At 45.3% G+C, this 17,536-nt stretch overlaps 2 protein-coding genes and 3 pseudogenes across 2 annotated transcripts; all 5 read left to right on the top strand.

Moving 5' to 3' along the window:
* Positions 1–13: 13 nt before the first annotated feature.
* LOC118669358 lies at positions 14–1,134 on the top strand (annotated as a pseudogene).
* A 2,945-nt stretch (positions 1,135–4,079) lies between these two features.
* Positions 4,080–5,558, top strand: LOC118668885 (ATP-dependent RNA helicase DDX39A-like). The gene has a single exon (XM_036334207.1). It carries the CDS (start codon positions 4,245–4,247, stop codon positions 5,538–5,540), a length of 1,296 nt encoding a protein of 431 aa, XP_036190100.1. The 5' UTR covers positions 4,080–4,244; the 3' UTR covers positions 5,541–5,558.
* A 3,159-nt stretch (positions 5,559–8,717) lies between these two features.
* On the top strand, positions 8,718–10,019 carry LOC118669403 (ATP-dependent RNA helicase DDX39A-like). The gene is made up of 2 exons (XM_036335519.1): positions 8,718–9,062; positions 9,156–10,019. The coding sequence occupies exons 1-2, from the start codon at positions 8,724–8,726 to the stop codon at positions 10,017–10,019; spliced, it is 1,203 nt and encodes a 400-aa protein (XP_036191412.1). The 5' UTR covers positions 8,718–8,723.
* Positions 10,020–13,244: 3,225 nt separating this feature from the next.
* LOC118669357 lies at positions 13,245–14,103 on the top strand (annotated as a pseudogene).
* A 55-nt stretch (positions 14,104–14,158) lies between these two features.
* Positions 14,159–15,212, top strand: LOC118669402 (annotated as a pseudogene).
* Positions 15,213–17,536: the final 2,324 nt, after the last annotated feature.

Raw genomic sequence — 17,536 nt, 5'->3', positions numbered from 1 at the left:
GCCGTCCTGGGGCATGGATGTCCTGTGCCAGGCCAGTCTGGAATGGGCAAGACTGCAGTCTTCGTGCTGGCCACCCTAGAGCAGATCGAGCCCGTCAACGGACAGGTGGCCGTCCTGGTCATGTGCCACACTCGGGAGCTGGCCTTTCAGATCAGGAAGGAGTATGAGCGCTTCTCCAAGTACATGCCCAGTGTCAAGGTGTCCGTGTTCTTCGGGGGTCTTTCCATCAAGAAGGACGAAGAGGTGCTGAAGAAGAGCTGTCCCCATGTCGTGGTGGGCACTCCAGGCCGCATCTTGGCACTCGTGCGGAACAGCAGCCTCAGCCTGAGAAACGTGAAGCACTTTGTGCTGGACGAGTGTGACCAGATGCTGGGGCAGCTGGACATGCGGCGGGACGTACAGGAGATCTTTCGCCGGACGCCACGCGAGAAGCAGTGCATGATGTTCAGTGCCACGCTGAGCAAGGAGATCCGGCCCGTCTGCCGGAAGTTCCTGCAAGACCCCGTGGAGCTGACGGTGGACGACGAGACCAAGCTCACGCTGCATGGGCTGCAGCAGTACTATGTCAAGCTCAAAGACAGTGACAAGAACCGTAAACTCGTCCACCTCCTGGATGAGCTAGGCTTTAACCAGGTGGTGATCTTCCTGAGGTTGGTGCAGCGCTGCATGGTCCTGGCCCAGCTACTCTTGCAACAGAACTTCCCAGCCATCGCCATGCACAGGGCCATGGCCCAGGATGAGTGCCTAGCACACCATCAGCAGTTCAAGGACTTTCAGTGGCGGATCCTGGTGGCCACCGATCTGTTTGGCCAAGGGATGGACATTCAGCGAGTCAACATCATCTTCAATTATGACATGCCTGGGGACTCTGACACCTACTTCCACCAGGTGGCCCTGTGCTAGTCGCTTTGGCACCAAAGGCCTGGCTATCACTTTTGTGTCTCCTGAGAACGATGCCAAAATCCTCAATGAGGTTCAGGGTAGGTTTGTAGTCAATGCGGCGGAGCTTCCTGAAGAAATGGGCACCTCCACATACATGGAGCCAAGCTGCTAACCACACACCTGACATCCCGGAGCCACCCTGCTTCCCACGTGCTGCTTCAACTCCTCTTTCTAGGCAACAGTGAGGCTTTCTTTTTCTGTTCAAGCACTGTACATTTATGTAACAATAAATTTGTATTATGGAAAAAAATAAAAATATGGGTTTGTATTATGCTTCTTCACCCCATTTTTCAAGTCAGATTTATATATATCTCTAGATAGAAGCATTCCAGCTATTATACCGAGAATTCTTGTCTATCCCTCACCAGTTCTCCCTAATGTTCCATTAACATGGAACATTTGTTAAAACTAAGATGTCTGCATATTATTATTAACTAAGCTGTAAATTTTATTCAGATTTCACCAATTTTTTGTTATAACGCACTTTGATGTTCCTGGATCCAATTTAGGATACCACACTGCATTTAACATCTAGTAATTTTGTCAGAAAATATAGTTAGACAAAATTCCCAACCAAATTTTGTTCGGATTCATTCTAGGAATTAATGTTCTGCAGTTATAATCAGAATTATGTTAATGTATGATAAAATAGAATTTTAATACTATTATTTTCTTTCAAGTTTCAAACTTGAGAACCAATCAGACCATTTCTTACACAATTTACTACCAAATTTACTTCCCATTAGTACAAATTTAACTTTAACCAGTTTTTTTTTTACGCTTCTAGCTATGCTTAGATAACTACAATAGATGGTTAGCGAGGCTTCCTTAAAATACGCCAAAGAATATGTGATTAGGATCTGTGGATTAAATAAGTAAGTTTGATGTCTGTATAATCAGTGGAACTGTGTGTAATGTGCATATTGTTCCTTTGAGCTACAAGTTAAATAAATGAATAAAGCAAGACGAGTTTTGATACAGTGTGGTAGCCACAGATGGAGCACTGTCAGATGTTAATTATTCTCTGCCTGCCCCTTGTTGCACAAGTATATACTTTCAAACAGATATGCAGCACTGTAGTAAAAAAAAAAGATTTTCATTCATTTTAGGAGTATTCTATTTCACCCAGATCACTTTTATAATGTTAAAAAATGAGCCCCCATGGATATGTAGCTTATATACTGGGGGTAAGGCACCTTTTCATTATTTACTGGTTCAATAAATAACTCTCTTAATATCTAGGAGAATTAACATTTTCCAAGAATCCAAATTCACTCTTTTCTTCAAAAATTTTTCCTGAACTGGGGCAGTTAGCTAGTGTCACAAAATTGCTGTGTGGCACACAACACTGCACATTTATTTCTCAGGTGCCTGAAGGCTTGGGCTAGGTTGGCCTACATGTGATCTTATCTGGGTTTACTCATATGTCAGGGGATTGTGCTTAGAGGCAGCTGGCTTAGGCTGGGCTGCCTGGGTGACTGGGCTCTGCTCTGGGTGACCCTCCTCCTCCTCCTGGGACAGTGGGCTAGCTGGACCCATCCTCCTTGTGATGGCAGAAGCACAACAGAGCAAGCCCAGATTGTTAAGCCTCCTCTTGCATCACATCCATTATTATCCCATTGGCTAAAACAAATCAGATTCTAAAACACTCAGAATCAAGTGGTTGGAAGGTGTACTCAGCTTCCTCATGGGAGGAACAGCAAAGTCACATGGCAAAAGGCACAGGCACAGAGAGGGCTGGAGACTCGTGGATCTGTTTTTTGAAACTCTTTAGCCTGGCGGGCTGGTGTGGCTCAGCGGCTGAGCATCAACCCAGGAACCAAGAGGTTGCTGGTTCCATTCCCAACCTGGTCAGGGCACGTGTCTGGATTCTGAAGATCCCCAGTAGGGGGCATGCAAGAGGCAGTCAGCGGAGAGAGGATATTCCTCTCCCGTGTTTTCTATCTCTCTAGCCCTCTCCCATCCTCCCTCTCTAAAAATCAATAATGGCTTATTAAAAAAAAGAAAACAACTCCAAAATGATTTAGCCTTCTCATAACAGCATCCTGTCATGCAATGCTGAAAATTCAGTAGGGCCTGGCGTTTTAAGGATTACATATAGGAACAATCTCAAAGCCTTAAAATGCAAATTGTAGCACCCAATTTCTATCATTAGATTTAGAAAAATAATTAATAGTCTGCGCATCATAATTTTACAGCTTCTACAGGTTAGGTTCAGTGCACTTAACTGACTCATATGTGTCCATTCCTTTGATGAGGACTCATCTCTGAGTCTTGGACCAACGTCTCTTCCCTTTACACCTTGAGCATTCGCCCAGAAACCTCAGGTTATTCTTGGGAATGGCGCGAGGCAGTTTTAAAATCACAGCACAGAGCTACATGCAGTTCATAGGAAGGATTCATTCTGAGTAATAAATAAATGTATGTATTTTAATTATGCCTATAAACACTGATTTTTGGGGGGTGGGAAATTATTAGGTGGCAAGGTTTTAGGGGATTTGAAAGGAATATGACAGGATTTAATTTCTTAAGTAACCATTGCTTTATCACAATTATTTTTTTTTCCAAATGGCTAATTCTAGGAAAGTTTTCAAATTCTATCTTTATTCCATTTTTTTTAATTTTTTTTTTTGGTTAATCCTCACCAAGGATATTTTTCCATTGACTTTCATAAAGAGTGGAAGAGAGAGGAAAAGACAGAGAGAAACATCGATGTGTGAGAAACACATGGATTGGTTGCCTTCTGCAGGAGCGGTGACCAGGCCTGGGCCTGCAACCAAGGTACACGCCCTTGACCGGAATCAAAGTCGGGACGCTTTGGTCCGAAGGCTGATGCTCTATCCACTGAGCCAAACTGGCTAGAGCCCATTTTTCTAACAAATGTAAATCATTTAGGACAATATAGCACAGTGAAGTGAAGATGAGTGCTATGGTCTGAATGCTTGTGACTCCTCCCCACCATCCCCCAAATTCATAAATTGAAATCCTATTGGCCCAGCTAATGGGATTAGGAGCTGGAGCTTTGGGATTGGATTAGGTCCGGGGGCGGAGCCCTCATGATGAGATTTGTGTCCTTATAAAGGAGGCCTGAGCGAGCTTTCTGCCACATTCCCCAGCTGAGAATACAAGAGGTCAGAAGTCTGCAATTGGAAGAGGGCAGTTGGCTGGTGTCACAGAATTGCTGCGTGGCAGACAACACTGCAGGTTTGTTTCTCAGGTGCCTGAGGGCTTCGGCTAGGAGGCAGGAGGCGCTCTAGCCCGTGTGGACTCTCGGAGCGCGCGGAGGCGAACGGGGAGCCAGTATGATGGCGGAACAGGACGTGGAAAACGAGCTTCTGGATTATGAGGAAGATGAAGAGCCCCAGGCTCCTACAGAGAGCACCCCAGGACCCCGCCAGAAAGATGTCAAGGGGGCCCACGTTTCCATCCACAGCTCTGGCTTCCGGGACTTTCTGCTGAAGCCTGAGCTCCTGAGGGCCATAGGGGACTGTGGCTTTGAGCATCCATCTGAGGTTCAGCACCAGTGTCTTCCCCAAGCCGTCCTGGGCATGGATGTCCTGTGCCAGGCCCAGTCTGGAATGGGCAAGACTGCAGTCTTCGTGCTGGCCACCCTACAGCAGATCGAGCCCGTCAACGGACAGGTGGCCGTCCTGGTCATGTGCCACACTCGGGAGCTGGCCTTTCAGATCAGGAAGGAGTATGAGCGCTTCTCCAAGTACATGCCCAGTGTCAAGGTGTCCGTGTTCTTCGGGGGTCTCTCCATCAAGAAGGACGAAGAGGTGCTGAAGAAGAGCTGTCCCCACGTCGTGGTGGGCACTCCAGGCCGCATCTTGGCACTCGTGCGGAACAGCAGCCTCAGCCTGAGAAACGTGAAGCACTTCGTGCTGGACGAGTGTGACCAGATGCTGGAGCAGCTGGACATGCGGCGGGACGTACAGGAGATCTTTCGCCGGACGCCACGCGAGAAGCAGTGCATGATGTTCAGTGCCACGCTGAGCAAGGAGATCCGGCCCGTCTGCCGGAAGTTCCTGCAAGACCCCGTGGAGCTGACGGTGGACGACGACACCAAGCTCACGCTGCATGGGCTGCAGCAGTACTACGCCAAGCTCAAAGAGAGAGAAAAGAACCGTAAACTCGTCGACCTCCTGGACGTGCTAGACTTTAACCAGGTGGTGATCTTCGTGAGGTCGGTGCAGCGCTGCATGGCCCTGGCCCAGCTGCTCGTGCAACAGAACCTCCCAGCCGTCGCCATCCACAGGGCCATGGCGCAGGAGGAGCGCCTCGCACGCTACCAGCAGTTCAAGGACTTTCGGCGGCGGATCCTGGTGGCCACCGATCTGTTTGGCCGAGGCATGGACATTGAGCGAGTCAACGTCGTCTTCAATTATGACACGCCTGGGGACTCGGACACCTACCTCCACCGGGTGGCCCGAGCCGGCCGCTTTGGCACCAAAGGCCTGGCTATCACTTTTGTGTCTCATCACAATGATGCCAAGATCCTCAATGAGGTTCAGGGTCGGTTTGAAGTCAATGTGGCGGAGCTTCCTCAAGAAAAGGACATGTCCACATACATCCATGTCAGGTCACCACACACCTGACATCCCGGAGCCACCCTGCTTCCCACGTGCTGCTTCAAGTCTTCTTAACAATAAATTCTTACTATGGAAAAATAAATAAAAATATGGCCTTGTAGTTTGCTTCTTCCCCCCATTGTTCAAGTCACTCATCCATATATATATGTATGTATGTAAGTGTATATATATATATATATATATATATACACACACACACACACATATATATTCATATATATATATACACATACATATGTATAATAATGCTAGATTTATAGAAACATTCCAACTATAAGACAGAGAATTCTTTTCTACCCCTCACCAGTTTTCCCTAATGTTCCATTAGCATGGAACATTTTTTAAAACTAAGACGTCTGCATATTATTATTAACTAAGCTGCAAATTTTATTCAGATTTCACCAACTTTTTGTTATAATGCACTTTGATGTTCCTGGATCCAAGTTAGGATACCACACTGTAATTGTGACTTTTATGTCAGAAAATATAGTTAACAAAAATCCCAACCAAAATTTGATTCTGTTCGGATTTATTCTAAGAATTAGTGTGCTGCAGTTATAATCAGACTTATGTTAATATATGATACAATAAAATGTTAATCCTATTATTTTCTGTCACTTTTCACACTGGAGAACCAATCAGACCATTTTTTACACAATTCATGCTTCTAACTATGCTTAGATAACTACAATAGATGGTTAGCGAGGCTTCCTGAAAATACGCGAAAGAATATGTGATTAGGATCGGTGGATAAAGAGGTGAGTAAGTTTGATGTCTGTATCATCACTGGAACTGTGTGTAATATGCATATTGGTCCTTTGAGCTACGAGTAAAAAAAATGAATAAAGCAAGACTGGTTTTGATGCAGTGTGGAACCCACAGATGAAGCACTGCCAGATGCTAATTATTCTCTGCCTGCCCCTTGTTGCACAAATGTATACTTTCAAACAGATACGCAGCACTGTAGTGAAGAAGGATTCTCATTCATTTTAGGAGTACTCCGTTTCATCAATATCACTTTTATCATGTTAAAAAATGAGTCCCAGTGGATATGTAGCTTATATATTGGGGGTAAGGCACCTTTCCATTATTTATCGGTTCAATAAATAACTCTCTTAATATCTAGGAGAATTAACATTTTCCAAGAAGCCAAATTCACTCTTTTCTTCAAAAATTTTTACTGAACTGTGGCAGTTGGCTAGTGTCACAAAATTGCTGTGTGGTACACAACACTGCACATTTATTTCTCAGGTGCCTGAAGGCTTCGGCTAGGTTGGCCAACATGTGGTCTTGACTGGGCTTCCTCATATGCCTGGGGATTAGGCTTTGAGGCAGCTGGTTTAGGCTGGGCTGGCCGGGTGACTGGGCTCTCTCTGGGTGACCCTCCTCCTCCTCCTGGGACAGTGGGCTAGCTGGTCCCATCCTCGTTGTGATGGCAGAAGCACAACAGAGCAAGCCCAGATTGTCAAGCCTCCTCTTGCATCACATCCATTCTTATCCCATCGGCTAAAACAAATCAGATTCTAAAATACTGAGAATCAAGGGGTTGGAAGGTGTACTCTGCTTCCTGATGGAAGGAACAGCAAAGTCACACGGGCAAAGGCACAGGCACAGAGAGGGCTGGAGTCTCATGGATCTGTTTGTTGAAACTCTTTAGCCTCGCGGGCTGGGCTGGTGTGGCTGAGCGGTTGAGCAGCAAGCCAGGAACCAAGAGGTTGCCGGTTCCATTGCCGGCCCGGTCAGGGCACGTGTCTGGGTTCTGAAGATCCCCAGTAGGGGCCATGCGAGAGGCAGTGGGCCGAGAGAGGATGTTCCTCTCTGTCCCATGTTTCTATCTCTCTAGCCCTCTCCCTTCCTCTCTCTCTAAAAATCAATAAAAGCATATTAAAAAACATACAAACAACAACCCCCAAACGATGTAGCCTTCTCATAACAGCAGCCTGTCTGACAGTGCTGAAAATTCAGTAGGGCCTGGCCTTTTAAGGATTACATATAGGAACAATCTCAAAGCCTTAAAATGCAAATTGTAACGCCCGATTTCTATCATTAGATTTAGAAAAATAATTAATAGTCTGGGAATCATAATTTTACAGATTCTACAGGAAAGGTTCAGTGCACTGAACTGACTCACATACGTCCATTCCTTTGATGAGGACTCATCTCTGAGTCTCGGACCAACGTCTCTTCCCTTTCCACCTTGAGCATTAGCCCAGGAAACTCAGGTGATTCTTGGGAATGGCGGGAAGCAGTTTTAAAGTCACAGCACAGAGCTACATGCAGTTCATAGGAAGGTTTTATTCTGAGTAATAAATAAATGTATTTTAATTAGGCCTATAAACATTGATCTTTCGGGGGTGGGAAATTATTAGGTGGCAAGGTTTTAGGGGATTTGAAAGGAATATGACAGGATTTAATTTCTTAAGTAACCATTGCTTTATCACAATTATTTTTTTTTCCAAATGGCTAATTCTAGGAAAGTTTTCAAATTCTATCTTTATTCCATTTTTTTTTTCTTTTTTGGTTAATCCTCACCGAGGATATTTTTCCATTGACTTTCATAAAGAGTGGAAGAGAGAGGAAAAGACAGAGAGAAACATCGATGTGTGAGAAACACATGGATTGGTTGCCTTCTGCAGGAGCGGTGACCAGGCCTGGGCCTGCAACCAAGGTACACGCCCTTGACCGGAATCAAACTCGGGACGCTTTGGTCCGAAGGCTGATGCTCTATCCACTGAGCCAAACTGGCCAGAGCCCATTTTTCTAACAAATGTAAATCATTTAGGACAATATAGCACAGTGAAGTGAAGATGAGTGCTATGGTCTGAATGCTTGTGACTCCTCCCCACCATCCCCCAAATTCATAAATTGAAATCCTATTGGCCCAGCTAATGGGATTAGGAGCTGGAGCTTTGGGATTGGATTAGGTCCGGGGGCGGAGCCCTCATGATGAGATTTGTGTCCTTATAAAGGAGGCCTGAGCGAGCTGCCTGCCACATTCCCCAGCTGAGAATACAAGAGGCCAGAAGTCTGCAATTGGAAGAGGGCAGTTGGCTGGTGTCACAGAATTGCTGCGTGGCACACAACACTGCAGGTTTGTTTCTCAGGTGCCTGAGGGCTTCGGCTAGGAGGCAGGAGGCGCTCTAGCCCGTGTGGACTCTCGGAGCGCGCGGAGGCGAACGGAGAGCCAGTATGATGGCGGAACAGGACGTGGAAAACGAGCTTCTGGATTATGAGGAAGATGAAGAGCCCCAGGCTCCTACAGAGAGCACCCCAGGACCCCGCCAGAAAGATGTCAAGGGGGCCCACGTTTCCATCCACAGCTCTGGCTTCCGGGACTTTCTGCTGAAGCCTGAGCTCCTGAGGGCCATAGGGGACTGTGGCTTTGAGCATCCATCTGAGGTTCAGCACCAGTGTATTCCCCAAGCCATCCTGGGCATGGATGTCCTGTGCCAGGCCCAGTCTGGAATGGGCAAGACTGCAGTCTTCGTGCTGGCCACCCTACAGCAGATCGAGCCCGTCAATGGACAGGTGGCCGTCCTGGTCATGTGCCACACTCGGGAGCTGGCCTTTCAGATCAGGAAGGAGTATGAGCGCTTCTCCAAGTACATGCCCAGTGTCAAGGTGTCCGTGTTCTTCGGGGGTCTTTCCATCAAGAAGGACGAAGAGGTGCTGAAGAAGAGCTGTCCCCACGTCGTGGTGGGGACCCCAGGCCGCATCTTGGCACTCGTGCGGAACAGCAGCCTCAACCTGAGAAACGTGAAGCACTTCGTGCTGGACGAGTGTGACCAGATGCTGGAGCAGCTGGACATGCGGCGGGATGTACAGGAGATCTTTCGCCGGACGCCACGCGAGAAGCAGTGCATGATGTTCAGTGCCACGCTGAGCAAGGAGATCCGGCCCGTCTGCCGGAAGTTCCTGCAAGACCCCGTGGAGCTGACGGTGGACGACGACACCAAGCTCACGCTGCATGGGCTGCAGCAGTACTATGTCAAGCTCAAAGAGAGAGAAAAGAACCGTAAACTCGTCGACCTCCTGGACGTGCTAGACTTTAACCAGGTGGTGATCTTCGTGAGGTCGGTGCAGCGCTGCATGGCCCTGGCCCAGCTGCTCGTGCAACAGAACTTCCCAGCCGTCGCCATCCACAGGGCCATGGCGCAGGAGGAGCGCCTCGCACGCTACCAGCAGTTCAAGGACTTTCGGCGGCGGATCCTGGTGGCCACCGATCTGTTTGGCCGAGGCATGGACATTGAGCGAGTCAACGTCGTCTTCAATTATGACACGCCTGGGGACTCGGACACCTACCTCCACCGGGTGGCCCGAGCCGGCCGCTTTGGCACCAAAGGCCTGGCTATCACTTTTGTGTCTCATGACAATGATGCCAAAATCCTCAATGAGGTTCAGGGTAGGTTTGAAGTCAATGTGGCGGAGCTTCCTCAAGAAAAGGACATGTCCACATACATCCATGTCAGGTCACCACACACCTGACATCCCGGAGCCACCCTGCTTCCCACGTGCTGCTTCAAGTCTTCTTAACAATAAATTCTTACTATGGAAAAATAAATAAAAATATGGCCTTGTAGTTTGCTTCTTCCCCCCATTGTTCAAGTCACTCATCCATATATATATGTACGTATGTATGTATACATATATATATACACAAACACACATATATATATTCATATATATATATATACACATACATATATATAATAATGCTAGATTTATAGAAACATTCCAACTTTTATACAGAGAATTCTTGTCTACCCCTCACCAGTTTTCCCTAATGTTCCATTCACATGGAACATTTGTTAAAACTAAGACGTCTGCATATTATTATTAACTAAGCTGCAAATTTTATTCAAATTTCACCATTTTTTGTTATAACGCACTTTGACGTTCCTGGATCCAATTTAGGATACCACGCTGCATTTAACATCTAGTAATTTTGTCAGAAAATATAGCTAAACAAAAATACCAACCAAAATTGGATTCTGTTCGGATTCATTCTAAGAATTAACGTGCTGCAGTTATAATCAGAATTAGGTTAATATATGATAAAATAAAATTTTTATCCTATTATTTTCTTTCAATTTTCAAACTGGAGAACCAATCAGACCATTTCTTACACAATTTACTACCAAATTTACTTCCCATTTGTAGAAATTTAACTTTAACCAGTTTTTTTTTATGCTTCCAACTATGCTTAGATAACTACAATAGATGGTTAGCGAGGCTTCCTTAAAATACGTAAAAGAGGATGTGACTAGGATCTGTGGATTAAAAAAGTAAGTTTGATGTCTGTATAATCAGTGGAACTGCATGTAATATGCATATTATTCCTTTGAGCTACAAGTTAAATAAATGAATAAAGCAAGACTAGTTTTGATACAGTGTAGAACCCACAGATGAAGCACTGTCAGATGCTAATTATTCTCTGCCTGCCCCTTGTTGCACAATTGTATACTTTCAAACAGATACGCAGCACTGTAGTGAAGAAAGATTTTCATTCATTTTAGGAGTATTCCGTTTCACCAATATCACTTTTATCATGTTAAAAAATGAGCCCCAGTGGATATGTAGCTTATACATTGGGGGTAAGGCACCTTTCCATTATTTATCGGTTCAATAAATAACTCTCTTAATATCTAGGAGAATTAACATTTTCCAAGAAGCCAAATTCACTCTTTTCTTCAAAAATTTTTACTGAACTGTGGCAGTTGGCTAGTGTCACAAAATTGCTGTGTGGCACACAACACTGCACATTTATTTCTCAGGTGCCTGAAGGCTTCGGCTAGGTTGGCCAACATGTGATCTTGACTGGGCTTCCTCATATGCCTGGGGATTAGGCTTTGAGGCCGCTGGTTTAGGCTGGGCTGGCCGGGTGACTGGGCTCTGCTCTGGGTGACCCTCCTCCTCCTCCTGGAACAGTGGGCTAGCTGGACCCATCCTCCTTGTGACGGCAGAAGCACAACAGAGCAAGCCCAGATTGTCAAGCCTCCTCTTGCATCACATCCATTCTTATCCCATCGGCTAAAACAAATCAGATGGCCACACTCAGAATCAAGGGCTTGGAAGGTGTTCTCTGCTTCCTGTCGGGAGGAACAGCAAAGTCACACGGCAAAAGGCACAGGCACAGAGAGGGCTGGAGACTCGTGGATCGGTTTGTTGAAACTCTTTAGCCTCGCGGGCTGGGCTGGTGTGGCTCAGCGGTTGAGCATCAAGCCAGGAACCAAGAGGTTGCCGGTTCCATTGCCGGCCCGGTCAGGGCACGTGTCTGGGTTCTGAAGATCCCCAGTAGGGGCCATGCGGGAGGCAGTGGGCCGAGAGAGGATGTTCCTCTCTTTCCCATGTTTCTATCTCTCTAGCCCTCTCCCTTCCTCTCTCTCTAAAAATCACTAAAAGCATAGTAAAAAACATACAAACAACAACCCCCAAATGATGTAGCCTTCTCATCACGGCAGCCTGTCTTACAATGCTGAAAATTCAGCAGGGCCTGGCCTTTTAAGGATTACATATAGGAACAATCTCAAAGCCTTAAAATGCAAATTGTAACGCCCGATTTCTATCATTAGATTTAGAAAAATAATTAATAGTCTGGGCATCATAATTTTACAGATTCTACAGGAAAGGTTCAGTGCACTGAACTGACTCACATACGACCATTCCTTTGATGAGGACTCATCTCTGAGTCTCGGACCAACGTCTCTTCCCTTTCCACCTTGAGCATTAGCCCAGAAAACTCAGGTTATTCTTGGGAATGGCGGGAAGCAGTTTTAAAGTCACAGCACAGAGCTACATGCAGTTCATAGGAAGGATTCATTCTGAGTAATAAATAAATGTATGTATTTTAATTATGCCTATAAACACTGATTTTTGGGGGATGGCTACTATTATGTGGCAAGGATTTAGGGGATTTGAAAGGAATATGACAGGATTTAATTTCTTAAATAAGCACTGCTTTATCACAATTATTTTTCCAAATGGCTAATTTTAGGAAAGTTTTCAAATTCTATCTTTATTCCATTTTTTTTATTGTTGTTAATCCTCACCAGAGGATATTTTTTCATCGATTTTTTTAGAAAGAGTGGAAGTGAGAGCAAAATAAAGAGAGATACATCATGTGAGAGAAACACATGGATTAGTTGCTTTCTGCAGGAGCGGTGACCAGGTCTGGGCCTGCAACCAAGGTACAGGCCCTTGACAGGATTCAAACTCGGGACGCTTTGGTCCATAGGCTGTTGCTCTATCCACTGAGCCAAACTGGCTGGAGCCCATTTTTCTAAAAAATGCAAATCATTTAGGACAATAAAGCACAGTGAAGTGAATATGAGTGCTATGGTCTGAATGCTTGTGACTCCCACCATGCCCCAAATTCATAAATTGAAATCCTACTGGGTCAGCTAATGGGATTAGGAGCTGGAGCTTTGGGATGGGATTAGGTCCTGGGGGTGGAGCCCTCACAATGGGATTTGTGCCCTTATAAAAGAGGCCTGTGAGTCCAGTCACTTCACTCTCCTTTAGGTCCGCTCAACCTCCCAGCAGCTCCCCTGCACTCCTGGCCTCCTCCCCTTCCCTGCTCTCTTGTGGGTCCGCACTGTCCTCCCCTCTGCATTTCTCCTCATGGTCTGGAGGACCAGCAACCCTCTGCTTCCGTCGTCATAGTGGTTAGGTCTTCTCTGTGCTGGAAGGAGAACCCGCGAACACTTTTGGAATTATGGCGGCGGTGGATATCCGTGATAATCTACTGGGAATCTCTTGGGTTGACAGTACATGGATCCCCATTTTGAACAGTGGAAGTGTCCTAGATTACTTTTCAGAAAGAAGTAATCCTTTTTACGACAGAACGTGTAATAATGAAGTGGTCAAAATGCAGAGATGAACATTAGAACACTTAAATCAGATGGTTGGAGTGGAACACATCCTTTTACATGCTCAAGAGCCCATTCTTTTTATCATCCGGAAGCAACAGCGGCGGTCCACTACCCAAGTTATCCCACTGGCTGATTACTATATCATTGCTGGAGTGATCTACCAGGCACCAGACTTGGCATCAGTTATAAACCCTAGAGTGCTGACTGCGGTGCATGGCATTCAGTCAGCTTTTGATGAAGCTATGTCATACTGTCGATATCATCCTTCCAAAGGGTATTGGTGGCGCTTCAAAGATCATGAAGAGCAAGAAAAAGTTAAACCTGAAACCAAAAGGAAAGAAGAACCCATCTCTATTTGCCAGAGGCAACGTGTGGATGCTTTACTCCTAGACCTCAGACAAAAATTTCCTCCCAAATTTATGCAGCAAAAGTCTGGAGAAAAGCCTGTCCCAGTGGATCAGACAAAGAAAGAGGCAGAACCTACAGCAGAAACTGTGAATTCTGATGAGAAGGAGACCACAAAGAACATCCAACAGACAGTGAGCACTAAAGGTCCCCCTGCAAAACGAATGAGACTTCAGTGAGTATTGGACAAGAGAAGCTTGTAAGACTTGTCCATTATTATACCTCATACTGTGGCAGGCTCTTGAACTTTGAAATTCTTTGTCACAACTCTCATTTGTATAGAATGTGCTTGCTCTTTATGCTCTTGAAGAAATCCAGAGACACAGCTATAAAGACCTAGCAAGATGTATGGCTGCCAGTGTCTTTGCCACCGCCTCCTGCCTCTGCTTATTTATTGTTGTGAAACTAAATGGACAGAGCTTCAAATTCTCCTCACTCTCCAATTCTGAGGCTCAACAGACTGATGAGAGAGCAGCACAGCGTGTTCCTGGGCCATTTTATCTTCTTTGGACTCTCGTTGGTGTAGGAGTGGTGTGGGTTGATGGATTAATAGAGTGAATTGAATGTGGAGTAGGATTTTTTTTTTTTCCTACCCACTCCTCTGGCTGCCTCCTTGCACAAGGTCAGGACTCTGTATCAAATGCCAATAAAGGTGAACCCGTAGCTCATGAACAAACAAACAAACAACAATGAATATTCGTAGGTTGCTGAAATGACTTTAGATATTCTTCTTCCAAATATTGTATTTCAACTGTAATTGAAAAAAAATCCCAAAACTCTTCTTTCATCTGCATCAATTTATCTTTGTGAGACTGTTTTCTCTATTACGGATATAAAAACAAAACAGAGGAACAGTTCAGACACATTACCCAAGCTCACGCTGCATGGGCTGCAGCAGTACTATGTCAAGCTCAAAGACAGTGACAAGAACCGTAAACTCGTCCACCTCCTGGATGAGCTAGACTTTAACCAGGTGGTGATCTTCGTGAGGTCGGTGCAGCGCTGCATGGCCCTGGCCCAGCTACTCGTGCAACAGAACTTCCCAGCCGTCGCCATCCACAGGGCCATGGCGCAGGAGGAGCGCCTCGCACGCTACCAGCAGTTCAAGGACTTTCGGCGGCGGATCCTGGTGGCCACCGATCTGTTTGGCCGAGGCATGGACATTGAGCGAGTCAACGTCGTCTTCAATTATGACACGCCTGGGGACTCGGACACCTACCTCCACCGGGTGGCCCGAGCCGGTCGCTTTGGCACCAAAGGCCTGGCTATCACTTTTGTGTCTCATGAGAACGATGCCAAGATCCTCAATGATGTTCAGGGTCGGTTTGAAGTCAATGTGGCGGAACTTCCTTAAGAAAGGGACATGTCCACATACATCGATGTCAGGTCACCACACACCTGACATCCCGGAGCCACCCTGCTTCCCACGTGCTGCTTCAACGCCTCTTTCTAGGCGACAGTGGGGCTTTCTCTTTCTGTTCAAACGCTGTACATTTGTGTCACAATAAATTTGTATTATGCAAAAATAAATAAAAATATGGGCTTGTATTTTGCTTCTTCACCCCATTTTTCAAGTCAGTCTGATGTGGCTTTTTCCTAAGTAACCTGTCACTGTATTGATTATATTCTGATTTAGCAATGTGACTTTGGAAAGCTAAGCAAATATGGATGTACTGGTTGTAAATGTTTACATATTGTACAGTACCTTTATATATACACCTGAGGTTCTGATTAGAGAAAGAGATCTTTAAATGGCTCGCTATTTTTTATATAGATATTAAAAAATAAAAAAATAAAAAAAATTATCTAAAGGTGACACAGTGTTTGAGGCATCCTTTCCATTTCAAACCAAACTAGAGCGGTCTCCAGCAGCCACTGGAATCAGGGTCATGCCAGCAATTACGGCAATGTGCTAGGCACTGTTTTAAGTGCTTTACATGCATTATCTCACTTAATTCCCACAATAATCCTATGAGGTGAGTGCTTTGTTATCCCTTTTCTCTCACTCAGAAAGAAACTCAGGCCCAGGGAACGGAAGCCACCTGCCAAAGGTTGTACACTTAGAAGCATGAATTGGTAGAGCTAGACTTCCAACCTGAATAAACTGAATCCAGGCTTTAGAAGTAGAAACCTCTGTCATGACTTATTTAATGTTTATACTTATGTCTCCATATTCCACGGAGAGGGTTTTCTTTCCTCTTTATAGCACAATCTGAAACTCTCCACTTCCCCCCCTTATTCCTAATGTCACACTGAATGTCTCCAAGTCCTAATTGTAGGGGCCCAGTTAACCACACTAAAATGAATTTAAAATTCCACGAATAATGCAGCCTTGCTAGTTTGTGTATGTGAAATGAATGGTTCTTTTTTCAAATATATGTTTTTATTGATTTTTTAGAGTGAGAGGAAGAGGGAGAGAGAGAAACATTGATCATCGGCCTCCTGCATGCCCCCTACGGGGGATTGATCCAGCAGCCCATGTGCCCTGACCAGGAATCAAATGGATGACCTTTTGGTGCATGGGGTAACACTCAACCAATGAAGCCACAATGGCCAAGGCTATGGTTTGTAGTATTAATGAAAAATGATTCCAATAGCAGTTGGCTTTGGAAACCAACTGGGAATTAGGTGGAATCAGAGTTTAATATAATTTTAGGAAGCTCATTGGTGATCTTATCTAGGGTTTAACAGTAGGCTGGCAAGATGTGATTAGATTCAAGAGATCTATATATATATAAGCCTAAGTGACCAGCTGACTGACTGGTAGCTATGACGTGCACTGACCACCAGGGGGCAGATGTTCAAGGCAGGAGCTGTCAAGCAACAGCAACTTTGCAGAGCTCCCTCTCACACTCTGGGACACCTCAGGGGATGTCAGACTGCGGGTTTTGGCCTAATCCCTGCAGGCCAGGCTGAGGGACCCCACTGGTGCATGAGTCCATGCACCGGGCTTCTAGTATTTACATAATGGTAGGATATTTATAATCATAAAACATTTGCTTTATTTTATGTTTATTTAGAGCAGTAAACAATAAAACTCAAATCCAGACTTAGTAAGAAGAAACTTTAATTAAAAATGATTATTTTAATAGGGGAAGGAGGACTACTTTAAAGGTGGAGGGGATTACTGCAACCAAAAAATCTGCAAACCTCTGTAGAGTTAGGCAAGAAGATTTTTTTTTTAGTTAATCCTCACCCAAGGATATTTTTTCCATTGATTTTTAGAGAGAGTGGAAGGTAGGGGGAGAAATACAGACAGAGAAACATCGATGTGAGAGAGACACATCTATTACTTATCTCATGCACGTGCCTGACCAGGGCGACCAGGACTGAGCCTGCAACCAAGGTAAGTTCCCTTGACTGGAATTGAACCTGGGATCCTTCAGTGCATGGGCCAATGCTCTATCCACTGAGCCAAACCAATTAGGACAAGAATAATTTTTTTTTATAGAGCAGTAAACAAAGCTAATAAAGACCAGGTGTAGGGAAGAGGGATGAAAGGATGGTGAATCAGGTGTAGATCAGATTGTTTTACCTTGAGGCCAGCCTCTTTTCTGGGAGGGACACTTTGGGGGAACTGTGTGCTGGCTTAGGCTAAAGGTGGGCCCAAGTTCAGGGACCTGGAGAAAGGAAAAAAGCTTCACAAGAAAGTTTGGTTAATAACATCTTGTTCAATTGATTGATCAATAGGGACAAGCAGTTCAGTCGATCATTTATAAGGGGAAG

The sequence above is a fragment of the Myotis myotis genome, unplaced genomic scaffold, assembly GCF_014108235.1.
Source record: "Myotis myotis isolate mMyoMyo1 unplaced genomic scaffold, mMyoMyo1.p scaffold_m19_p_14, whole genome shotgun sequence".
Lineage (NCBI taxonomy): Eukaryota > Metazoa > Chordata > Mammalia > Chiroptera > Vespertilionidae > Myotis > Myotis myotis.
Note: the sequence above shows the minus strand (reverse complement) of the source record. Positions and strands in the feature narration are given on the sequence as shown.

Bases quoted from the DNA above. Each gene is read 5' to 3' on its own strand.
- LOC118668885 (XM_036334207.1), top strand. From the start codon at position 4,245: ATGATGGCGGAACAGGACGTGGAAAACGAGCTTCTGGATTATGAGGAA.
- LOC118669403 (XM_036335519.1), top strand. From the start codon at position 8,724: ATGATGGCGGAACAGGACGTGGAAAACGAGCTTCTGGATTATGAGGAA. The intron at 9,063-9,155 runs GTGGCCGTCCTG...CCCAGTGTCAAG, and splicing joins TCGAGCCCGTCAATGGACAG to GTGTCCGTGTTCTTCGGGGG.